Source organism: Molothrus aeneus, chromosome 2 (assembly GCF_037042795.1).
Source record: "Molothrus aeneus isolate 106 chromosome 2, BPBGC_Maene_1.0, whole genome shotgun sequence".
Classification (NCBI taxonomy): domain Eukaryota; kingdom Metazoa; phylum Chordata; class Aves; order Passeriformes; family Icteridae; genus Molothrus; species Molothrus aeneus.
In genome coordinates this window covers 112,025,736-112,051,495 of record NC_089647.1, presented here as the reverse complement: position 1 = coordinate 112,051,495, position 25,760 = coordinate 112,025,736, and the positions used below count along the sequence as shown (strand labels likewise).

The window sequence follows — 25,760 nt, the reverse complement described above, 5'->3', positions numbered from 1 at the left end:
CTCCCTTCACTGCCCCCTCGCCAGGCAGGAGGCACCCAGTGCCACCAAACCCCCCAGAGCTGAGGAAGGTGCATCCCAAAGCCCCCACAGGGGTGACCATCACCACCAGCCCAGCACCTCAGCCCCCCTGCTCATCACAGCCCTTGGCTTTTCCCTCCCACCTTTCACCTCCTGTGCTCTGTGCCCCTCCCTCCCTGTTGGAACCCTGGATGCTGAGAATTTCAGACTTTCTGTGCTGCCAGGCACTGACCCCCAAGAGAACATTGCATTGACCTGAGGCCGTGGAGAAAACTACCAAAATGGAAATGACAGAACTGGGATTGTGGGTGTGGAGTATGAGTAGAAGTGTGTGATATCACAGGGTGGAAAACTCAGTTTAAGGGTTTAGAATATAGTAATGTATATAAAGCAAGATGGAGGTTTTAGGGTGGAGGCTGCTCCTTCTTCTTCACCTTCTTCTCCATGGGTTTGGGTGGTTTTGTGTCATTGGATTAAAAAATCCCCATTGCGGGCACGGGTGGTTGGGTATTGGGTTAAAAGTGAAAATAATTGAGGTGTCATTTCTTAATTGGACATTTTATCCTTAAAAGTCCTTGTAGAGAGAGAGAGATGGGGCTCCATTTTTAGTTAAGGTGCTGCAGAACTCATATTTTGTGAGACAGTAACAGAGATAAGAACTAATAAACATCTGAGCCAGGACAAGAAATACCATCTCACACATTTATTCCCGAGCCTGGCAAACAGAAGTTGAGACTCCAGACTGTCCTGCTGCCTTCTTGGAGGGAAACACCCCCAGGGCTGGGGGGGAATGGCCCCTGGGGGTGCCTGCACCCTGCCTGGGGGGCAGAGAGGGGCAGGGGGTGCAGCAGTGCCCTGATTGCCTCCTGCCCTGCTGCTCTGTGGCAGAAATGGGCTCTGGCCCTGAGGAGAGCCCTCAGCAGCTGCACCAGGGGCACTGCACAGGAACCTGCAGCTGCCAAACTCACCAAAGCTCCTCCTGCTGAACCCTGGGCAGGAGCAACCATCCCCTTCCCATGCTGACCTTCCCACACTCCCTGCCCAGCCCTGGGCAGCTCCATGGCTGTTAAACACAATTTCTTCAGTTATCTCCTCTTTAGTGATACTCTGAGTGGCGTTTGGCAGACAAATGTAACACATCACAATTTTCTCCTGGGCATTTTGAGAAACTTTTGGCTGCACTGGGCCAGAGGCTCCCTTGCCCAGGGGCTTTGGGCTCAGGGGGACACCTGGAGCTGCTGGAGGAGGGGAGGCAGCCGAGCTGCTCTGCTACTTCTTGTCATTGCTGCTGACAAAGGTGAGGAGATCCATGGATGTGACCACGCCAAGCACCGTCTGCTTCGTGGAGGAGCTGCCATTCCCACTGACTGGAAGCACAGAAAATTCCAGCTTAGTGGCAAAAAAAAACCCAAAAAAGAACACCACCACCACCCCCACCCTCACCACCTTCCAGCTGTGCAGAGGCTGCTGTTCTTTTATTAAAAGAAAACCCTAACAGGGACAGCATCTGCCTGAGCTCTACCTCCACAGGAATGATGATGGAGCCTCAGTCAGGTCACTGTGATCACTCCAGAGAAGTTTTTGCTGCAAATAACCCACCTTTCCCAGAGCAGGAAACTTAATTTCCCAGTTGTTTTTAGCCAACCTCTGTTCCAGCCCTGCTCCTGTCACCACAGAACTTTTCAGAGCAAACTAATGAGACTCTCTAAAAGCAGCAGTCAGGCACTTTTCTGCTCTGTTCTCATAACATGCTACACCACCATTAATGAAACAGCACTTCAATAATTGTTTTAACTGTCTGATAAATGTTTTCTTAAATAAAAATAAAACTGGCCACCAGAGCCCAAACACAAGATAAAATGCAAGCTCCAAAGGTGTGGGAAGAAAGTAATAAATAAGGGAGTAACTGTGACAGCATTAAACAGCAGCTCTGGAAAAGCAAGTGGGTGTTGTTTGAAAATCAGAGCAAGAGCTGCTGCAGACACCTGGCAGATATTTTTTGATGGGTGTCATTTAATTTGCTGATACCATTTAATTTATATCAAAACGTGATACAAAAGAGATATTCCTTATTTTATGACAACATAGCTGAGAAAGGAAACTCTGCCTGGCATTAGTTTTGGTGACTGACTTGGAAACGTGCATCAAAGGCAGTTTTGAGTGACAGATTTTTGTTTGCAACCTGTTGTGGGAACATGGATGGGCTTGCAAAGCTTCAGAGCTGATGGGGCTCTGGGGGAACAGGACCTGGAGAGGGAAGGTTTGGGATGTTTGGGTTTTGGAGGCCCCAAGTTGAGCAGGCATCCCTTGCTGGAGCCACCCACTGCTCACCTGAGGGATGCTCTGCATGCTCAGTGTGCAATCCCACCAAATCAGCATAATTACACCCTTCAGCCCTGATTCACAAGAGCTAAACTTGGCTCTTCTGACTGCTTTTTGTGTTGCTCACATTTCCCAGCCAAGGTCAAATCTGTGCTCCTTTTGGTGTAATTGCCTTGGAAAGGTGTGCCAGGCCAGGTGTGCTGAGCAGCACCTGCCACCACACCTTTTTTGGCTCAGAGGAGGCACGAGGGGTGATCCCTGCTGCCACTGATGTGTCAGCAATCCTGATGCTGCTGCAGGTGACTCTGCTGGGTTGCCTTGCACAGCAGGGGGAAGGTGGCTGTGCAGGGCATTGAGAATAAAACCAATAAAACCTGCTTTAATGGTGCTGCCAGGCTGGCACAGCATCCCTCCAGGGCAGGCTCACACACAGCTGCACCCAGTGCCCCTGATGACCCACAGGGCTTGCTCATGGCCCACCCCAGTTTTTCTGAGCTTTCTCACCTTAGGTGCCTGAATTCCACCCAGGCTTTACCTGATGTGGCCAAATGCTCCTTCTGACCTTGCCCCTGGGCTACAGAACTCTACAGAGATCCCCAGTTTCCCCCTTGCTTGCTTTTCCCCCTCTCTCCTCATCCCTGTGGTGTCAGGAGGAGTCCTGGGTGAGGAGTGGGCAGTTCCAGGGCTGTGCAGAGCAGAAACCTCTGGGGGCTGCACAGGGGCAGCAGCTGCACTGAAACCTGCCACAATCAGCTTGAGAATTTCCCTCTCCCCTCTCAAACACTTGTGCCAGGCCCGTGGGGAGCTCCTGCAGGTACCTACACTGCATCTGCTCGTGTACAATGATGGCAAAGTGGTCATTCTCCAGGAGGCAGGAAAGCTTCCCAAGGCTGTCCTCCAGGCTGACCTAAACAGGACAAAATTCAACATTTAACCTTTTACTTCACCTGGCAGTGGCTGAGCTCTGATTTTGGAGGGTGCTGATTCCCCAGCTGGATGAAATCCCCTGTCAGTGCTTGGCTCCTGGTGGGAAAAGCTCTGCAGGGCTTTTACAGGTGCTTGTCCTTACTCTCATGTCCAAGATGTCACCATGGCCCTCCCCATTCCTCTCTGCCTTCTCTTCTCCCTGCTCCTCTCACACCCCAGGGTGTGCTGATGCCCCTCTCCCTCTGTCCCTGTCCCAGCCAGGCTGACACCATCCCCAGCCTCAGTGGTACCTTGGAGAACTGGTCGTAGGTGACCTTGGTGACAGGGTCTGAGAACTCCACATTTCCATCCTGCACGGAGCTCAGGGTGTTGCTGAGAGTCACCATTCCCAAAATAAGCCTGTAAGGGAACAGGGAGTTTTCCAGAAGGTCAGACCTGAGGTGGAACACACATTTTATGCAGGGGCTGAACTGCTCTGGTTGAATCAGGGACTAAATTGTTGCTGCAGTCAGGGGGAGGCACCAGGTTTCTCCTCACTTGGGCAGAACAAGGAAGTCTTTGTCCTCACCAAGCTGTTGGTTTCACAGCAGTTAAAATCTGCTGCTGCAGTCCAGGATTTAGCAGCTGGGAGAAGGAAAACCCATGGGCTCTCCAGCTGCTTATTTGTGTGGGTTTCCCCCCAGCTCTCACTCCCCTGGGCTCCCCTTGCCTGTGCACTGACCCAGCATCTTCTGCTTTGGTGGGCACTGGACTGGGCTTTAACTGGGTCTTTTACAGGAGTTTTATTGATGAATCTTCCCAAGGAGGCAGATGATTTTTTAAAATTGTGCATCAGAGTCCAACACAAGAGCCCCAGCTCTGAATGGGTAAATGGGAGTTGAGCTTCATATGACTGATTTTTCTGCACAAATGCCCATCTGCAGTGAGCAGAAATAGTTACCCTGACTCAGCAACAACAGAAGCTTGGTCATATCCCTTCTCCTGGAGGATCTCAATTGCCTTTTGACAGCTGACTTCTGGGAGGAGGATGAGAGGGGCCGAGAGATTCAGTTTCTGCACCTTGATGTTCCACCACCTGTTGGGAGACAAATGGCAGTGCTGAGCTGTGACTGCTGCACAGCTGTGGCCTTCAGCAGGGGGACAAGGCCAGAGGAGATGAGGGACAGTCTGTCTGCCTGAAAAGCCAGCCCTGCTCCTAGAGCCAAAGCAGAAATGCCACCACGGCCAGGTCTTGTTGAAGCCAAGCTTTCCCTGTGCCCAATGTTCATGCAGCTCCAGAGGCAGGGATGAGACCAGCAAGGTGCTGAGCTGTCCTGAATCCAAGGAAGCTATTGAGGGCTTCACTTCAAGCTCAGAAATGGGTGAACCTACCAGTTTCACTCCTTTGTTCTGTATCCTTGATCCTCACAAGGCAGCATTTGCAGCTCCTGCAGGAGAGAGCCTCGCAGAGATGCTCGTGTGACTTATGAGGGACAAGCTGAGCTGGTTTGTGGGGCAGCACAAGCAGCTCCCAACCATCTCAGCCCTGAGTCCTTGCAGAAAAGGCAATGCTGGAGCCTGGAAAGGCCAAGAGCAACTCTAACCAGACACAAGAGGCCTTGGAAATGGGTTAAGTTTTTAGGAAATATTTTACAAGAATTTTTGGTAAAGGAGAAGGTGACATCAGTAATACCTGCTGTCTTTAGAGTGAGACCATGAGCTTTTCTAAACAACTGGCATCTGCCCAGCCACACATCAACTGGCATCAGCAGTTTTCCTGTCCCTGAGGGGTCTCTTTCCCCATGGTGTCCAAGGGACAGCAGAGTTGGCCAGCTTTTCTGGCCAGCAGCTCTGGAAAGTGAAAATTTCCTGGTTTATGCCTGAAAAGAGCTGCAGAGCTGTTTGAAAGGGGGCTAGCTAAAACAGGGACCCACCTCCCCAGCAGCCTGATGGTCCTTTGAATGTCAGATGTGGAGCAGAGAGAGGTTTCCAGAGGGTTTAGGTGGCCTGGGCTGCCATGTGGGAGTGGATCAGCTACTTTGGGACAGAAATGGCTCCTTTATAGACCTTGATTGGAGAGCTGAGAGATAACCACTCAAAAGAGAGGAGCTGACATTACAGCCTCCCCAGAGGGGTCTGGACTTTACTGTGTTTTTCCTAAACATTAAAATTTTCCTTTGAAGATAACAATTTCCAGACTCAGAAAGCTGATTCCCTCAGCACAGTTTATCCCAGCAGAAGTTGTCTTACCAAGGCTTGTGCTCCTGGGCGTCATTTAGGAACCCATTTTTTATCATCCACTGATCATTCACAAATTTGGACCTAGAAATCACCAACAAAGAGCAAGTCTGTGAGGCTTCCAGAAGAAGTTTTGTGCAGCAGACCACAGCACTGCCCCTGGGGCTCTCATGATTTTTGCAGCTGGCTGCTCTCAGCCCCTTTTAAGGTCAACAGGAGCATGGGGTGCTCAGTAACTCTTCGAAGCACGCCAGCTATTTGCCTTCCTCACTTCAGGCATGCAGGCTCAGAAAGTGCAGCTTGGCCGAGTCCTGCTCTGTGCAGTGAGTCAGAGAGGAGAGGAAATAAACCCCAAGTGTCCCAACACCCATCCCCTGGTGGCTGCCACGCTGATGTGCTGTTCCTCCCTGCTGTTTATTTTGCTTTTTCCCTGCCCGAGGGAGACTCCCAGCTCTGGGCTCACTCCATGTGCCTTGCTATTTGATTGACTGGGGTGGTTCTGCTGAGCCCCAGCTGCTGCCACAGGAGGCCCTGGGAGCTCCCACCCTGGTGCTGGGAGCAGGGCAGGGGGCAGGACACTCACATGTAGTTCCGGACGGAGTCGGGCAGGATGACAACGCAGCGCTGGCCCTCCTGCAGCTCCCTGGCAGCTCTCACAGCCACAGACATGGCACTGCCCGAGCTGCCACCTGCAGGGACACCAAGGACAGCGAGACGAGGGTCAGGGCTGCCCAGGGCCACTGTCCTGCAGTGGGAAGCACAGGCTGCCCCAGATAAGGTGGCACCTGGCTTGGGACGCTGGGATGGGAGAACAATCAACCCCAAAGCTTTGTAGGGTTTAGGGCCAGGCAGAGGGAGGGACTGGTGGGATGTGTTCATATGGTGGCTCTTGGGCTTTGGAGGCTGCCTGAAAGTCACCTCATGGACTTCATGAACGATTTCTTGTGGGCAGACCAAGGTCTGAGAGGTGCCATGCAGGGACACTCAGAACGCGCTGCCCACACCACACCCTCCCTAACCATGAGCAGAAACCACACCAGTTCTGGAGCTTCTGGCTGACATACTTGGCAGCCAAAGACTGGCTTTAAAGGCACTGTAAAGACTGAAAAAAAGCCCCATAAACATTTCATTCATGCTTGGAATACCAGGCCAACATGATGGGAAGGCCTGAATGCTGCCCGTGTCTGTGTGCACGCATGTGGTTTGCTGCACGTAGGGAAAGCAGGTCCCTGCTTTACAGAGGCAATTCCTCCAGCACCAGTCTGAGCACTGGAAGTCAGACACATTCCACTATCTGTGTGCCAATTACAGCCTGCATTCAAGGCAGCACGTATTTTACAGCAGGTTAATTATCCCTGGGTCACATTTTTCAAACAAACGAGGAACGGCCCTGAAAAATGCAGCTCAGGGAACACGAGGCTGTTCACAAATTATGGTTGAGTTCAAACAAGTGGTTTCTGTTGAAACACAGTGACTCCCTGCCTGCTAGGTTAAATCAACATTTAAGTGTTTCATTACATATATATAGCCTGATCTTTTCCAAAACTCCCTGGATATGAGTGCTCAGGGCTTTTGTCAGCTGTAACTACGAGCCTACGTGGTGTCTGCTCCTGGGTGCAAACCTGTGTCTGTTTGCCTGGCGTCAGGGAAGGCTGAAAACAAGGCTGATGCTCTGTGGAGGCTCTCAGGGTACAGGCAGGGTCTGTCTGAGGGCACCTGTTCGTTTTGGGAAGCCAGTGGGATCACTTTCAGCTTGTTGGCACGGGGAGCAGTACTCAGTAAGAACATCTCACACTTTCTTTGCTTCCAGACCTTGCTGGTCCAAAGCTGGCACCTCTGGTGTGGCAGTGACACCGAGCACAGCCTCACAGAGCTGCTGGCAGAGCCCACCTGTCCTGCCCTGAGCCCCACTAATCCTCCCCTCAGCCTCTGTAACTCTACACTGCCTGAAGATCCAGTTCCACTGCAAAAGTGCTCCAGTAAGGAGAGAATTATTCCTTCTATAATTACTGTGGCTGGTGAGTCAGAGCCCAGACCAGACTGAGGGAAACACCTCTGGAGCCTGCAGTGACCTCTGCACAGCCCCAGGCTCAGCCTTTCAGCCCTGCTGACCCAGCAGACACAAAAATGCAGAGGACACCTCCTCTGGAGAGTTTTGGTCCCAAAAGGATGAGGTTCAGAGGGTTTGTTCAGGGGACAGACTGCTGTGGCTGCACTGTGCTTACCACACAACAAGCCCTCCTCTCTGATCAGCCTGCGGGACATGAGGAAGGAGTCTCTGTCGTTGCTTTTGTACCACTGATCCACCACCTGGAAGGAAAGCAAGGAGGATGAGTCTTGGAAATGTCACTTCAGGCTGCCCTGACCCTCTGAGGCACACCATGGTGCTCATGCCCACAACATCTGGCAGCTCTGAGCTGCCTTCCACACTTGCTGAAAGCATTTGTCAGAAGATCCATGGTCTGGAGTTCCTCCTTGCAGACCCCCACTCCTTTCCAGCACCCTTTCCTTGGAGAGTTAGGCATGCCTGACAGGTCCAGAGTTAGGATGTGGAAGGGTATTTATGATGTCCCAGGGTACATGAATGATTCAGAATTTGCCAAAATGAGATCCAGCTACAAGAATCAGTGTGGATTATTAAGGTGACAGCTCTACAGCCAGGTGCTGACAACAGGGATGTAGTCAACATCTGAAAGCAGAAAGAATCACAGGTCTGAGGCTGTGAGGGACCTTTCTAGAATGAGGCCAGGGCAATATAGGCAGCCTGTGTTAGAGATTTAAAGCTCTGTGGCAGCTGATACACTGAGAGGGAACTTGACAACAAGAGATGAAAGGTTCATGGTCTGCTGTCTTGCTTGGATCTTGTTGTCCAGCCTGTGCATGGTGCAGGATTTCTGCTCTCTGTGTGTGGTGCCTGAGGCACAGAAGGCTCAGGAAAGAGCAGGTGATGAGGAGCAGCCTCAGCACAGACATCTGTGTGACCAAAGGGCCAAAGGGGCACATCTGGACGATGGTGAGGCTGAGGACACTCACACTGTATTAAATGCCTGCTTTTCACCTCTATCTGCCCTCTCCTTGTGGCTCAGTGTCATTGTTTGACATGGGAGGAATTTAGGGAAGTGAGGCAAAAGGTTTTTGTGTAACTGACAGTTTGTCGAGGCACTGAGAAGCTGGATACACCTCTGTGAAAAACACATGTTTTTTATCTCTTGGAAAAGTGGAAACGTCTCCATAACCTTAACAAGAGGGACTTCTCTCCCTAAGTGAACTGAAGAAAAACTATTTTAAAGACAGTAAACTGACTGGAAATTTTAGGGTTTATTTCTTTACACTTTATCAGTGAGAAAGAAAAGGTTGTGGGGGGACAAGAAGTGTTCTGAAGGGTTTGTTTTGATTCTTACTACCTTTTTTTTTTCTTTAAATCACTTTTAATAAAATTTTTATACCCTTTTAAAGTTTTGAGCCTGCTTTGCCTATCTCACAGCAGGAAGTGAATGCATTAGTGATTGGCCAGCACCGAAACCTACCACACTCTTTGGTGCGTTAGCAGGGAAATTTTAAATTTGAGGAAATCTTAAATTAAAAAAACCAAAAGCCAGTTGTAATCAGAGTTACTCAGAAAGCAAGTTGTAATCAGAGTTACTCAGTCTCCCCTCAACAGCTTGTTCTGCACTGGGAAGATACCTCAGGACCACCACACCTCTGGCCTTGGGAGCAGGCTGGATGTTGTAGCGCACTAAATAATTTATTTAGTTGTTGTTTTGCACTGGGTGGTTGGAGATTTGCACTGAGTAGTCCTGACAGCTGGATGCCAAGGCAGAGAGCAGGCAGAGGCCCCTCCTCTCAGGGTTACTCACAGATCTGTCGAGGACAGTAGGGATGAAGTCGTGCCCAATGCCCTCCACCTCGATGGTTGTGGTGTTGGTTTTGTTCATCTCGCTGGGCAGGGCAACGATGGAGCCATCAGGGTCCACACCAATGATCTGGGAGGGAAAGGCATTTTGTCAAACCAAAATGGGAATTCAGAAACTGCCAAGCACAAAACTCAAAGGAAAAGTTACCCACACCCCTATAGACGGATAATGAGATGATTGTCTCTCACAATTAAAAGATAACTATTGTGTGAATATTAAGAAAAGCTTTAGTGATGTATGGTTATGTTATTGTGGTTTAGATGTCCTCTGTTCTCCCCACAGTTCCCTTTCCCCCCTGTATTGTTGCCATCAGACAGCCTGGGCTGTCCAGGACAGGTACAAAGAAGCTGCACAGGTGTCCCTTGCATGGGGCAGCTGGGAATGGAAAAGCTTGGGGGTGCTCAGGGGGTGGGCATGGCAACACCTGAGCTCCAATCCAGGGACAAGAAAGCAGTTTGCACTGATAAATGGCACAGAAGAGCTGACTGACAGACCTTGGGAGGGCCAGGGCTGGCTGATGCAACCCCCAGGGGTATAAAAGACTGAGCATCCATCCTGAAGATGAACTGGCCATGTGGTGTGCATGAGGGGCAGTTCCCAGCACTGCAGCTTTTTCCTTATGCAGTCCTTTGTTGTGTTTTTGTCAAGGTTTAATAAACCTCTTTAAATTTTCAAAGTGAGCAGTTGTCTCTCACACTTATCAGCAGTGTTTCCTCCCCCTGATATTCATTAATATTCCTAATTGCTGGCAGCATGGAGAGCTTCCAGGATAAAAGGGTGCTGTTTTTCACTGTCTTCTTAAATAGATCCTAGGTAGCCTTCAGCTGTTGCAGAAGTGACTGGTGGCTTAAAATGTTATCACTCTCAAGGTGTTTGTCATCACCCCCTTGGCAGAGCCTGCCATTTCCCTGAGGACAGTGCCAGAGCTCCTTAATCTTCTCTAGGTGAAGCCAGCAGTGAGCTCCAACCTGCAGATACACACATCCTTTCTGGACCTAGCTGTGCTGGCTGATGGGGATTTCTGGTGATTTTCCCTGGATATTTACAGCTTTGTGTCTGGGTTGAGGTGCCTCCCTGCCACTATGATATTTTCTGAAAAATCCTCTTTGTTTAGGATCTTCATCTGGGAAGCCGAGAGGCCTCAAAAAAGAATGAAAGCAGTAATTATCTGATTGCATAGGAATGTAGTCTAGAAATCATTTACCAACAGGTGCATCTTTGATTGGTTCCATGTGAATTGTTTTTAATTAATGACCAATCACCAGGAGCTGTGTTGGGCTCTGAGGAGTCAGTCATGAGTTTTTATTATTCATTCTTGTTAAGCCTTCTGATGTATCCTTTCTCTTTCTTTAGTAATATAAATATAATATAATATAATAGTATAGTATAGTACAGTATAGAATATAATAGTGTATAATATAATAGTATAGTATATAATATAGTATATATAATAAACTACATATAGTATATATTATATATATACTATATATAATATATATAGTATATATTATATATATACTATATATAATATACAGTGTATAATATATAATATCATATATAATATATAATATCATATATATATAGATAGTATATATAATATAATATAATAATATCAGCCTTCTAAGAACATAGAGTCAAATTCTCATCTCTCACCTCATCCTGAGAACCTCACAACACGACACATCCCTCAACACAGCTTTAGGTGCAGGCAGCAACTGCTGCCTCAGGTGAGCTATGGGGTTAGGTAGGAAATGACATGCAGGGACAGGACAAGGGGGAATGGCTTTGAGCTGAAAGAGGGTAGATTTATATTGGATTATAGGAAGAAATCTCTCATTGTGAGGGTGGTGAGGCCCTGGCACAGGTTGCCCAGAGAAGTTCTGGGTGCCCCATCCCTGGAATTGTCCAAGGCCAGCTCTGAGCAACCTGTCTGGTGGAAGGTGTCCCTGCTGATGGCAGGATAATGGGTGGAATGGGATGATCCCCAATGTCCCTTCCAACCCAAATCACTCTGTGATTCCATGAAAACCCCAGCAGTCCTGCCTCCAGCCTTACCTTGCACTCTGGGCACTTCTCCTTCAGCTTCCTGGCCACACCAGTGATGGTTCCTCCTGTGCCAGACCCGATCACCACCATGTGCACCTTGCCTGCAGACCAGGGGGCAGAGAGGTTTCCAAGGGCTCAGCACAGCAGGATCTCCCCTTTATTCAGAGCCCTGTGTCCCCCAGAACCCCTGTGAGCAGAGCTCAGGCAGAGGCCATGCTGGTGGCCACAGCCTGGTCCTGTGCAGAAGCTCAGATGAGCTTGCAGGACCTGAGCACAGCTGATCCTGCCTCACTGCAGGGAGCTGAAGGTGACCTCCAGATCCCTCACTGCAGCTCTCCATGATTTCTGCATCTTTGGCATCTACTAAGCAGAGGGAACAGCATGAAGATGTGTCAGGGGAGGTTTAGGTTGGATATTAGGGAAAGGTTCTTCCCCCAGAGGGTGGCTGGGCACTGAGCAGGCTCCCCAGGGCCGTGGTCACAGCACCAGCCTGGCAGAGCTTAAGGAGTGTTTGGACAATGCTCTCAGGCACATGGTGTGACTTTTTAGGTGTACAGGACACCAAGATGGACTTTGATAATCCTTGTGGGTCCTCCCCAACTCAGGATATTCTGTGATTCTGTGGCTTAAAGGGGAGGGAATAACTCAGCACATCCACCCCTTCAAACCACAGCATATCAAAGGAATCCACACACATTAATATCACTAACAGGCACAACCTTCCAGCCTGTGCTGGCATCCACAGTGGAGGCAGGGCTGTGCTCTGCCCTGGCACCCGCCTCTGTCAGATGCTGCCCCACTGGCATGGCTGACATTATACAGATTTGGGGCTGGAAAGAGCAGAATTGGAGTCTAGCCTTCAAAACCTGATGCTGCAGCTGCACTGGGACCTGCAACCCACAGCTGGCAGCCAGCTGGAGTGAACCCTGACACTGTGGTGGGGGCAAGGCTGGGACTCTTGTTCCCATTGATACCTGACTGCTTTACAGCTCTGATAACAGCTCTCCAGTTAAAATCCTTCAAGTCCTGGTCATGCTTTACAGTGCTCCCAGAACTGGCAATAAATGTCACTTCTATCTGCACAAACATGGACTGGGACAGCCCTTTATCCTCCCCCAGCCCTCACTTCCAATGGCACTGGTTTGGGAGGTTTCAGTCTGTTTTGATTTGCAGATGAGAATGCTGGATCAGACCAACCTTGCCATGCCCTGGTGGATTTATATTCCCCTCCAAGGCCTCGTGGGACCTCTTGTGCTCCCAGTTGGCAGGTCACTGTGGCCATCAAGAGGCATGTTCTGTCTCCTTTAGGTAAAATTTGAGTTCCTTAAGCCTCTGGTTTCCTCCCCCAGGTTTTGCAATGGGAGGAGAGAGCCGGGAAGCCCTGCAGGCTGAGGTGGATCTGGGGTGGATTAGGAGAGGTTGCTACACTCTGTGTGTCAGTGTTATTAAAATAATACTGCCTGCCCCTCCAGAGGCCCTTTGGGCTGTTTCTAGACATTGAGGTCAATAAATGATGTAAATGAAGCCTCTCAGAGAGGGTTGCAGCCCTGTGCACAGACAGTACCTTCACACTGCTCCAGGATCTCCTCGGCCGTGGTGTCGTAGTGGGCCAGGGGGTTGCTGGGGTTTCTGTACTGTTTATTCCAGCAGAGAACAGCAGGGATTACCTTGTGAAGAGCAGGTCAAATACCAAACCAGCAACAGCTCCTGGCAGAGCTGTACCCAAAGCATGCAGCTGCCCCCTGCTCTCCCTGCCCAGGGGAAACCCACCCCACCAGGGCAGGTCACTGGTGTTCCTCCTGTTTGTCACTTTGGCACAGACTTCCAAACCCACTTGGGAGGTTAAGGGTGCCCACAAACACTCACTGTCCAGCACTGCCCCTTAGGTGTGGGGATGGTTCAGAGGCTGGAGAAGCTGTACTGATCATCAATCAGCTCTCGTGCACAGAGGGATTTTGCAGCACTGATATTTGTGCACCCCACATTCACACCCATGGACCAAAAAAATGAGCTGAAAAGCTCATCCAGTCTTTGAGCTACTTTTTTCTCAGAAGGAAGGAGCATGCCTGATTTTCCTGCACTCCAGGGGCTCCTCGCTCAGGGGTCAGACCAAGTGCCCTCCTTGGTCCCACGTGGACCAAGTTCCCTGCAGGAACCTCTGCCATGAGTCACCAGGGTTTGCCCTTTACAGCATGAGGTTTATTTTTGAGGCTGCTAGCCAGGCTTAAAAAGTGGGTTTTTTTTTCAGGTCAAAGTTAAATCTGAAGCAATTTGAGGAGTCTTTGAATTGTGCAAGAAAACCCAGCCTCACCCACATCCAGGCTTTGGCAGAAGTGTTGCAGGTTTGGAAGTGCCCCTTATTCTGTCCCCCTGAGCTTTGCAGAGGGGCGATTAAATTTCAAATGCCATAAAACACTGACGAAATCTGCCAGTCCAAATAGAGCCCCCAAACACAGGCACACTTGGAGAGCACCCTATAAACCCTCTTGGGAAAGGGAGCCACTGGAGGGATGGCCTTTACCTGGTCCAGGATGTGAGAGTTTGGGATTTGACTCTTCAGCTTCCAGGCCACGCGGACGTTGGACTCGGGGGCATCAAAGCGAGTGCACGGCGTCCTCACGATTTCAGCACCCAGGGCCTTCAGGATATCAACCTTTGGGAGGGCAAAGAGGAGCTGCACACAGCTGAGCCCACTCAGGGGGGGTAACCTGACCCTGCAGGCTCAGGGCAGTGCCAGATGCCAGAGCAGCTTTGCATGTGGGAGGCATTTATCATGTGGAGATACAATGTCCAATTCTGGACTCTGCTGTCTCTGACAAGCTCCAGCAGCTCAGGGCCTCCTGCCTGAAGCTGGCACATGGATTTGAGCCTGGCTTCGTGCCCTGTCCTACTTGGAGGGCAGGATGGGGACAGGGTGGAGGGAGGTGACAGTGTGCTGCTCCTTGGGGCCAGAGGAAAAGGGCAGAGGGAGCTGGACAGGGAACAGGGTCTCCTGTGTGCTGGGACTGGAGCCCCAGCATGCAAATGGGAGATAAAGAAGCTGGTTTTGCCCTAAGTCCCTTCTCTTCTCTCACCAAAATCAGGGAAGGAGCAATCAGCCCTGGGTGTCTCCTCTGGGAGATGGGGCTGTCAGTGGGACAGGGCAGTGTTGGGACACCTGGAGATGAAGCCCATGGCAGCTGGAGGTGGCATCTGACCCAGACTGAGCTTGGGTGAGATTTGGGTTGAATTGAGGGTGACACTTTTGAGAAGGGCTCAGTCCTGAGCCAGGTCAGGGTGCATGTCTGGCTGCACTGGCAGGAGTTCAAGCTGAGCTGTCTGTGAGGCTCTTGGCTCACCAGTGAGGGATTTCTGCCATCTCCAGGATGCTCTGCTCACCTGACCATCAGCTCTCGTGCAAGTGACTTGAGACACCACCCTGAGAAACAGCTCAGGCAACTCTGAGTGTCCCCAGGTGAAAGAAAACCATAAACACACAGAGAGGCCAAGGGACCTGTCAGATGTCAGAGGGGCAGTGAGCAGGACTGGCAGGGTAGCCCTGCCTGCCTCTCCTGCTGTGCTTCACATGCAGCAGAGCCTGCTCTGTCCCCTGCACCTACTCACTGTGTTTGGCTATTTCACCATCCCAGCTGCACTTCTGACACCAGGCAGCCACCAGGCCACCACAGGCTGCTTTTTTCCCCTCAAGAGGCAAAGTTCTGAATAGCAGCTGTGACAGTGTGTGGTTGGCTTTTAAAGGGCTGCAGGGAGGGAGGGAGGGAGGGAGGGAGGGAGGGAGGGAGGAAGGAAGGAAGGAAGGAAGGAAGGAAGGAAGGAAGGAAGGAAGGAAGGAAGGAAGGAAGGAAGGAAGGAAGGAAGGAAGGAAGGAAGGAAGGAAGGAAGGAAGGAAGGAAGGAAGGAAGGAAGGAAGGAAGGAAGGAAGGAAGGAAGGAAGGAAGGAAGGAAGGAAGGAAGGAAGGAAGGAAGGAAGGAAGGAAGGAAGGAAGGAAGGAAGGAAGGAAGGAAGGAAGGAAGGAAGGAAGGAAGGAAGTTCACTGGCTGTGGGGTAAAACCATAGAGAGCTCTGACCTTCTCCATGCTCATTTTCTCTGGCAGGACGATGATGCAGCGGTACCCCTTGAGTGCAGCCACCAGTGCCAGCCCAATCCCTGCGGGGTGGGGAGCACAGGCAAGTGGTTGGCACCACCAGAATTTGGCAATTTGGCAAGAGCCACCCTGCCCACGCTCCTCTCTCCTGGATGGAGCCATGGCGGGGTCACTGACCAGCCACAGGTGAGAGCATCCTCCACGAGCCCCCTGGGATGTGCTGGGAGCACCAGGGAGGGTGGGAGGATGGGCTGACAGGCAAGTGGAGCTGCAGCATCACTCCTGCTCCCAGGAGCTCCTCATTCTCACTGAGAGAATGGGGAGAGCTTCCCCCCCCCCCCCCCCCACTGAGGCTCAGCCACCTTTCTGTGGGTTTGGTTACACAGGAGAGAGGTGGTTTTGCTTCAGGAGTGCCTTCTCCTCCCCCTCAGTTGCGGGGGACAGACAGACAGGACTCTGCACATCACTCCATGGCACCTCTGCTCCAGTTTCACTGGGGTGATGGATGGAGCCAGCTGCTTCCAGCTAGAGCAGGAAGGTGAGGCAGCAGGAAGGGGCAGCCTGTCCCTGCCAGGGGCTGCAGGGAGCCTGGTGCCATTCCAGCTGCCCCAGGCAGGCAGGGAGCCAGTGTGACCCATGTGGGACACAGCTCTGGGGGAGCACAGACCCCTCTGGGGTGACACAGTGTGGTGGGGTGACAAGTGACACCAACAAGGCCAAAAATCACAGGAATTCTGTTCCAACCCCTCAGGGGAATGGTGTCTGGGAACCTCTGAGAATTCAAAAGCTTCCCAGCCTGAAAACACCCAGGGCTGCCCCAGCTCCTGATGCTGTCTGCCTTGGTACAAGGAGACCTTCCAGGCACGCCTGTGCAGGTGTGGGACCCTCACAGGACCCTCAGGAATTTCAGCAAAGAAGCACCTCAGCATCCCGGGAAGCCCATGGCCACCAGGAGGGGAGCTGAGGGGAGGATGGAGCCAGAGCCCAACCTTGTAACCCCAAATGCAAATCCCTGCTCCTCAGAAATTGCCCCCTGCCCAGTTCCCAGGCAGAGGGAGCATCCCTGCCCTTCCCACCTGTGTTTCCTGAAGTGGGTTCAATCAGAGTGTCTCCTGGTTTGATAATCCCAGCTCTCTCTGCATCCTCCACCATCCTGAGGCTGATGCGGTCCTTCACACTGCCCCCAGCATTGAAGTACTCACATTTTGCCACTGGAAAGGGAAAAAAAGGGGACACTCCATCAGGCACCAGCTCCCCCAGGCCTCACTGCAGTGTTAGGACACCTCTTCCTCCTCTGCATGACTTTCCTTTGCTCAGGGGAAAGGAGATGGTGGATGCAGGATGCCCTTTGCATCCACCACCTGCTCTTCTGGGATTATCCATCAGCACAGAGTCCTTCTTTCCCCCGTGTTTCCTCCACCCTGGATGGGTTTGAAGCCAACCTGTACAGCCCAGGAAGGGTTTAAAATCAGCTGGGCATGGTCACTGCATGGTGGGAGGGCCCACACTGGCACAACACCCCTTAAGGACTCTTCTGTGGGCAAGGGTTAGCAGCAAGGCCTCACTGTCTATCCTGGGGCATTGAGGTTTTTAACAGATATCTAAAAAAGCTCCCCTTTTGCAGTGATCTGTAGTCCTGACTGAGGTGCCATAAAAAATCCCAAACAGAAAGAACATTTTCAAGTGTCAGGCCAAATGAGAGTTTCTTTCACTGAACTAGCAACGAACCAAGTATGTTTCCAAGGCATGTTCAGATTGCAATGCAAAGCACATCTCAGTCCTCACTGGGGTCTCCACACCACAGCATTCTTCTCACCAAGGCTTTGATGAACATCTGCAGCTGAACTGGAGCTACTGAGCTCTGTTTTATGGACAACAGGGAGAAATGGGGATTTCCAGGGGTGTTTTTCCCTTCACCCTGGCAGACACAGTGACCTGAGGCTGAGAAATCAGCTCTGTACCTGAGCAGCCTGAACAGGAAAAGGAAATCTTGTGCTCATCGTTACATTTCATAACGCAAAGTGCCACAACTCCAGCTGCACGAGGGTCCCTGGGGGCACAGAGAACACCAGGCAATCCCATCCAGCTGTAGCTGCTTCCTTTCATTCCTGTGTTTGCTGGGAAGGGGCTCAGTGCTGACACAGACAGGACTGTGGAGCTGCTCTGCTCTGCTTCCCCTCCTGTGCCAGGGGAGGGAGACACCATCCCAGAAAATGGGATCTGCCTGGCTTTCCCAGCACCTCAAGCACCAGCCAGACACACTCCAGAGGTGCACCAGGCACTGCACATCTGTCCTCCCACCTCCATGGTGTCCTGATGTCCCCTCAGCTCTCATTGTGGGCAGGTGAGGCAGTGCAGTGTGGAATAGCAAGCCATGACTAAAAGCTGGAATCTCAGGGGAACACCATCCTCGGTTTTTCAGTGTGGAGGTTGCAGGGCTGGTGGCCCAAGGATCCCAGATGCTGAGAAAGGATCAGGTGGGAAATCCCAGGGTGCTTTCCCTGTGTCTGTATGCTCAGTGGGGTCTGGCTGCCCTTATAGATATTCATAGTTATTTAATTTAATCATAGTTATTTCATAAATAACTCGGTGATTCCCAGGTGCCACACAGCACTGCAGGGCTCTGCTGTGCCATGAGTGCTCAGCAAGTCTCTCCTTACTCAGCTGTGTGACACTTGTGGCACTTTCTGCCTCTCAGAATTTGCCTTTCTGCCCAATTTGGATCAAATTAATTATCAGGGTTAGGAGTTACAGGAAAGGAGACTGAAAAGTCCACATGCACAGATCCGAGTTTATCACCCTTGTGACTGTAGGGGACCAGCCTAAAGCCAAGCCTTACATGAGACAGCACCAGCAAACATCTCCTTAGGGAGAGGACTTAGATCCATCCCCAAATTTGGGCCAGCTCTGCTCTGAGCTTATGCTGCTGTTATCTGGCAGGAGAGATGCCTCACTACCATTGCCCCCCTGCTCATTTCTGCTTGAAACCTCCTGTTTGGCACAAAAAATTACTGCCTAATAAGCAGGAGAGCCCAACATGAGCCACATCTGCCCCTGCCCATCTCTGTTCCTCTCACAGAGCCTCTTCTGAAGCCCCCCTCCAGGACCCCTCACCCTCACCTCGTGGCATGCAAAAACCTGCTGGGAAGGGGACACTCACAGAGCTCACACTTGAGCCCATAGGACTTCCCAATCTTGTTGATTTGGACCATTGGGGTGCAGCCAATTTTCTTGAGGATATTGGGCAAGATCTTCTTTTCTTCTGTCCTGAAATAATGCAGGGAAAAACAAACAAACAAAAAATCAAATCAAAACTATTGTTGTGCAACATGAACCAAGAGAAAATCTGAGTGAGGTTTCAACAACTTTATCAAGGCCACCAAAACACAGCCCAGCTCCAAAAGAAAAAGTCCCCATCAACAATTAGTGGCACCAGGAGTTAGTTACAGTTCTCCATGATGAATTATTAGGGTTTTTTTTTACATAAAAAGTTAATTAATTTTCAAGGTTGTTCTGAAATGCCTTGCTCTGCAAAACCCTGGGCCAGATCTGTAATGAGTGAGAAGATGCTGGCAAGCCTTAGGATGTTATGCTGTGGGTGAGAAAACCAGGAGACACAGCACAAGGATCCTCCTCTTCTCCCCATCCTGCCCAGCCCCATCTCTGCTCCCCACATTTCCAGCTGCCTCTGGGCCAGGTGTTGCTGCCCAGGACTGCCAAACTTGCAAGGATGGCTCCAAGCCATCAGAGAAGCCCAAACCTCAGAGGGTTCTGGGGGGTGTTTTGCAAACAGTTGAACCCAGCTCTGTGATCAGTGAAATCCAGCTGCCCAGATTTGCTCCAGCAGAAGCCAAAAACCACAGCAACAGCAGCCTGAAAAACACCTGATTGCCCAAGACACCTTGCCAGGGAGCTCACAGCCCTGAGCTCTCTCACAGATTGATGAGGGCTGTGTTTCTTTGGGCCACATCCTGGTCACAAGCTGTCATGGTTTGATGCTGGTGCAATGCCAGTGCCCCCATGAAAATATATTCTCCCCAGTGGCTGCTGTGAGAAGTGACCAGAAATAGAGCAAAGCAGGCTCAAGCTTAGAAATAAAGAAAAAAAACTTTATTAACCTACAGCTATATGTAAAAAGGAGCACACACACAACTCAGAATGTTCCAAAACATTCCTCCTCCCCCACCCAATTTCCAACACAGCACAGTGAGACAAAACCTTGGATTCTGCAGGTGTGATATAAACACCTCCTGCCCTGCAGGAGTGCAGGGGTTTAGTGAAGGTCTTTCCTACCAAGAGGTGCCAGGCTCCCTGCATCCCTAGCCCAGAAATGATGGGATGTGCTGTTACCTCTCCCTCTGATATCACAGGCTCCACTGAGTGCTGCCAAATGTGAGGCAATACCACAATAAATGAGCTTCCCCCACAGCTGCTCCAAAAGCCACTTTTGAAATGCTCAGGGATTTATTTCAGTGGGGCTGAGCCTTGGCTCCTTCAGGTGAGGTTTAACTGAGCTTGGCTCTCTTGAGGGTGACCTGAGTTACTGCATTGCATCCTGCAGGTGCTGATGTCAGCTCAGGACAGCAGACAAGGATGGTTTTCCCCTAAGATTCCAGCTTTTAGTCATGGCCTGCTATTCCTTGAGATGTCCAGGGGAAAACCAGTCCTGGCAAAGCAAAGGATTCCTGCTGAGGTTATGCTGGGTCAGAACCAGCTCGAGGGGTGGCAGAACTAGTCTACCTCTGTATCTCTCAAAACAGTTTAAATATTTCATGTTCTTAATTAAATAACAACCTGTTTCCTCCCTCTGCTTCTACCCTCAAAACTCAGTCAGATTTCACCTGGGAATCTCAGGAAGTCCAGAGATTTTTGCTCCATCTGTGGTTTACCCAGAGCAGGGAAACCAGAGCACCTCCCTCTCCATGCCCTGCTGCAGAGCTGTGATGGGTCCCAGTGTGTTTTTTCCCTGCTACACAGTGGGTTATGGTTCAGCTCCTGCCCCAGCAGGGCTGTGTGGGCCCCCACAGCCAGACTCCATTGCCAGAGCAGTGTTTGGGAAATGTCTCCCCATCTCCCATCTGGGGGTGGGATGGGCCCAGCCACTGGCACCACCACGGCACCCTGATGCTCAATTGTTAAAAAAAATATAATTTTATCCTGCTCAGAATGATAATTGAGGGGGGGAAAAAAATTAATTTTGACTGAAAAGAGCTCTCTCCTCAGGCACCATCTGCAGGGGTTGCACTGAGCCATGCACAGCTTGCTGGATCAGCTCAAGGGCTCTGCATTCCATCCATTCCTCCCTCCTGCATGGGCCAGACCCAGAGGCTGCTCTGGGCTACCCACACGCTGGTGGCTGTGCCCTGGCCTTGTCCTGCCTGGCACATGGTCAGGCATGAGCATGCAGAGCAGTGCTGCACCTCCCATGGCCTCCAGTCCCTGGGGCTGCATTCCAGGAGTTTTACTCCAGTCGCTGGAGCTGGATCCCTGTTTCACATCTCTGCACTGCAGGACGTGTCTGCAGTTCCTCTGACATTTATGGGACAGCCTTATCTTTAGTAGCTTGTCTGTGTCTGGTTTGCAGGGTCATTAAAGCACCTCTTGTCAGGACTAGTCTGGGCCCTCACGTCACCCTGGGAGGGAACCTGCTGCTGTGAGGGCAAGAACAGCTCAAAGCAAGCACTCTTCTCTGCACTGGGGCCATTTGCTGCTGATATAAAAGCCCAGGCCCTGGTAATCCATTTTAGTGAAGGCCTCTCAGCCATCTAAAATAAGATGCCCCAGACAAGGAGATGCCCTGGAAAACAGAGCCTGAGACTAGAGCCAGCCACATCCTTCTGCAAAAATAAAAGGGAGTGAAAAAAGTCCAAAAAAAGCAAAAGAGAAAAGCTGCTTTTGCCATTTGGAATATAAACCATCATTAACACAACAGCTGGCTTCTGGCCATGACCATCCTGGTGTAACAACAACCTCCAGGAAAAGGTGCTGAGCTGCAGCACCTGAAGAAATCAGCACGGAGGAATTACTTACAAGGGAACACAGGAGTGTGGAGACTTGCTGGCAGGAGTTGTGGCTGTCCATGTGCACTTGCTGGGCAAGTTGGGAAGGATCCAGGTGCTGTCCTGACCACTGGCACCCCTGCCATTCACCAGGGGGCACTTCTTACTCAGCTCCTGTGGGGTGGAAACAGAGGCCATGTGTCACTGTCACATTTTCTGAAAAATCCCTTTGCCAGGATTTCTTCTCCTGGGAAGCTGGGAAGCTTCAGCTTCTCCATGTTTTGCTACTTTGGAATGTGATTTGGAGAATTGTTTAACCAGCATGTGAATTGTTTTTAATTAATGGCCAATCAAAGCCAGCTGTGTTGGGCTCTCTGAGTCTTTTATTATTCATTCACAAGTTTTTATTATTCATTCTTTTCCAGCCTTCTGTGTGTCTCTTTTCTCTTTCTTTAGTATAGTTTTAGTATATAATTTTCTTATATTATGATATATGATATGATATGATATGATATGATATGATATGATATGATATATAATATAATATAATATAATATAATATAATATAATATAATATAATATAATATAATATAATATAATATAATATAATATAATATAATATAATATAATATAATATAATATAATATAATATAATATCAGCCTTCTGAGAACTTGGAGTCAATTCTCATCTCTCACCTTGTCCTGGGGACCCTCAAAACACACACAACAATTGGTGACCACATAGACAGCTGGGAGAAAAATAGCTGCAGAAGAGGAAAAAAAATGGCATTTGGGTGTACAGGGAGGGTGGCTTGGAGCATCCTGCTGGCATTGCAACCACATGGATGTAGGTGGGTAAGGAGGTTGTAGGGGTGGAAGGAGATGAACAGATGAAAGGATGTTGTAGTGAGGTGAGTGTCAGTCCCTTCTCCCAGGGAGCAAGAGGAAATGGACTCAAGTTGCCCCAGGGGAGATTATACATTTGAAAAAAAATGAGAATATACATTAGGAAAAAAATTTCATGAAAGGGTTGTAAAGCATTTGAATGGAATTCACAGTGAAGTGGTGGAGGCACCATCCCTGGAAGTGTTCAAAACCCCTGTGGAGGTGGCACTTGAAGACACAGACTCATGGTGAACATGGTGGTGTGGGTTCATGGCTGGACCTGACGATCATAACAGTCTTTCCCAACCTTAGCAATTGCATGACTCCATGATTCCATGACAAAATTGCTCTTTTGGAGTGGTGTGTTAGATCCCATACATCATCTGAGCATCTTCTCCAGTAGATCTTCTTCCCCATCTCAAAACCATCACCTCCACTAGGAAATTTTATGCTCCTAATTTAATTATTTTGTCAAGAACAGCTTTTTTCACCGTAGCAGTGAAGAACCTGCAGGTAAATACATCCAGCAATAATTGGAGAATGCTTTTATGGTGATGGTGGCACTTAGAGGTCACCTCTGCTCTGGCATCCAAGTGTATTAAAATTGAGAAAAAAGAACCAATGAAAATAAAATAGCAAAGGGCAGCAAAGGTGCTTGGGGTACTGAGCAACCCCCACAGTAAAGCGGCTTAAAGAGAGGAGGATTCATCAGGCTGGAAATGAGACAAGAGGCTGGTGCTGAGAGCAGGCTCTAAATCCTGGGGGAGCTGGAGAAGGCACAGCAAATAATGAGCAATAAATAATAAGGCAGAATGGAATTATCAGGAGCAGCTATGGAGGCAGAGCAGATAAAAAATGGAATGAGAAAAGGGTTAAACAAGTTCGAGAAGGTTGAGTTTGGTAGCAGATTTTAAGCACACAAGCCCTGATGGCATCAGTGCTCTGCAGGAAGGCAATTTGATGTGCTGTTCTCTCTGTGTTGCTGGTGCATATATAGACAAAAGGAGGAGTCTGGGCTTAAAGTTTATTTTCAGTATCTCCCACTGAACAATAGCAGAAACAAATAAACCCAGAAAAGAGTTACATGCAGGTTTGGTGTGACCTCTCTGCTCTGATCCTCTCTGCAATCCATCCACCACCCATCTGTGCTAAGGAAACAAACCACATGGAGAAAAACCACATGAGTTTTGGTATCTGTAGGTTCCTTTTCTGGCTTGTTCACAGAATGAATTCACCTTGATTCAACCATTAGTGAATAAAAGGACCTTGAAACTCCACAGGGTCATGGATGGAGGCTTGTGTCTCACTTAGACTGAGGATGAGAGCTGCTGTTAGGCTGCTTAGCCTGCCCTGTCTCCCTACACCTCTGTGGTGGTGCATTCTGCAATTAGAGCAAGTCTGACCCTTTCCTTACCTTTGCTGCAGCAGAAATGATCAAAGACATGATGCTGGACATTCCTTCTGCATTTAACTTCAGACTGAGAACAGGGACATCATTTTGCCATCTGACAGAACCAAACCAGTGACTCAAAGAAGAAACATCTCATTTCTAAACACAGAGAACTGCCTGCAGCAGGGCCACAACTGCTGCCACATGGAGGGGCCATGGGAAATCCAGTTTAGTTGGGGAGCTTCATCTCCCCCTCCGGGCCACAAAGCCACAGGCCTGTCCCCCCTCAGCCCCTGGGCTCCCTGCCAGTAGCTGTGGCTCACAGTTATAGAATTGTGCTCTTTGTTGATGGAGAGACAAAACTATCTCCTTTAAAAGGAAATAAGCCCATAAGTTTCTCTCCTCAATTAGGTGAAAAGGTATTTCATAGGGCTTCACCTCAAATTGAAGGATAGCTAATTGGGCAGGAGCCAAAAAATCCTTGCTTGGGCAATTTACTAGAAAAAGAAGAGAACAGATAAATCAATGGCTTTTGTGAGGTGTTTTACCAGGGGCAGGAGGGCATCTTGCACTTGAATTGGTTTTTCTCCGTAAAGAGTTTGTTATTTTGCCTTTCATTAAAACCTTTTTGTTTCTAACACTGCCACAAAAGCTATTCTGCTAATTTTATACCTTCTAAGGTAGCTGAGCTATCTTAGGTGTGAAATATATCTTATACCTATATAAGAGCTTATGAAACCTGGCTCATAGACACACCTATTTCACACTGTGGCCAGCACACTGCTGTGGCTGAGTCCTGATTATCTGAATTCTTTGTGGTTTGACATATGAGCCCATGGGCAGCCTTAATTACCATTTCTGCCATCCTCCTCCTGCTTGCCTGCTCCTTTCACCCTCCTGGTGGGAGTTTCTCTGCAGCAGCCTGGCAGGACAGCCTGAGGTCTGTGCTGTGATTCCCTGGTGGTTTCCACGCTGGATGAGGCTGGGTTTGGTCCCTGAGGGCTGGGCTGTTCCTGGAAGACAGAAACACACCCCACACTGTTACTCCAGCAACACCAGAGGGGTGGAACAGCCTGTGGTGAGTGGCTGAACCTTCTCCTGATCCAGAGGCCCCACAGCATCTCTGAAATCGGAGGTCAACAATTCCTGTTGCAACCTGGCCCCACAGCTAAAGCAGACAGAGAACTCTGGTCCAGCCCCACACCAGACCCTCAGGCACCTTTTCTTCTCCAGAGACAGCACCCCCAGCCTCAGAAAGCAGCAGGAGACCATGAGGGTGCAGGGCAGTCACCCCAAAATGCCAAATCCTGCAGCCAACAAAAGCTCTCCCAGCAAACTTTGCCTCCCAGTGCTCGTCCCCACCACTGCTGCTCATCGAGAGGGATTAAAGGGGAAAAATGGTTCATTTCCTTGCAAGCCAGGATTTATGCTGGCCTTGAGTATATCTCCCAAAGCAAATCTGTCTTTACTTATCTAATTAGCTGGGAAGGAGCAAAAGTCACCTGTGGGTAAAGAAGAGATAATCCACAGTGTATCAGAGGTGGTCAGCAGGCTTTCACAACTGAGCTCACCAGTTACCACCCAAAATGCTGGCTGCTAGGATTCCAGATATTGAGAATTTTAGATTTTTTGTGTTGAAAGACACAGGCTCTCAAGAGAACACTACATTTAACCTGAAGCTGTAGAGAAAACTTCCAAAAATGAATAATAGCATTAAGATTATGAGTGTGCAGTTTGAATAAAAATGTGTGATATCACATAGTAGAAAACTTGGAGTTTAAAGTTTTAGAATATAGAGTTTATAGAATATAGTTTATAGAATATAGTTTTAGAATATAAAGTTTTATAATAGAAGATGTTTTTTTAGAGCTAGAAGTTTTAGAGCAGTAGCTAATCCTTCTTCACCTTCTTCTTCATAAGTTTAAGTAATATTTTGTAATTAGACAAAAAAGTCTG

The 25,760-nt window shown here is 49.6% G+C and overlaps 1 protein-coding gene across 1 annotated transcript; it reads right to left on the bottom strand.

The window, feature by feature from the left end:
* Positions 1-1,287: 1,287 nt before the first annotated feature.
* Positions 1,288-23,870, bottom strand: LOC136571320 (cystathionine beta-synthase-like). Its single transcript, XM_066571679.1, has 16 exons — positions 23,829-23,870; positions 21,561-21,703; positions 18,691-18,797; positions 16,607-16,741; positions 15,513-15,592; positions 13,966-14,097; positions 13,009-13,078; positions 11,454-11,545; positions 9,342-9,467; positions 7,710-7,794; positions 6,068-6,173; positions 5,497-5,568; positions 4,208-4,342; positions 3,558-3,666; positions 3,163-3,247; positions 1,288-1,385 (listed from the first exon to the last, which is right to left on the bottom strand). The coding sequence occupies exons 1-16, from the start codon at positions 23,868-23,870 to the stop codon at positions 1,288-1,290; spliced, it is 1,617 nt and encodes a 538-aa protein (XP_066427776.1).
* Between the last annotated feature and the right edge of the window lie 1,890 nt (positions 23,871-25,760).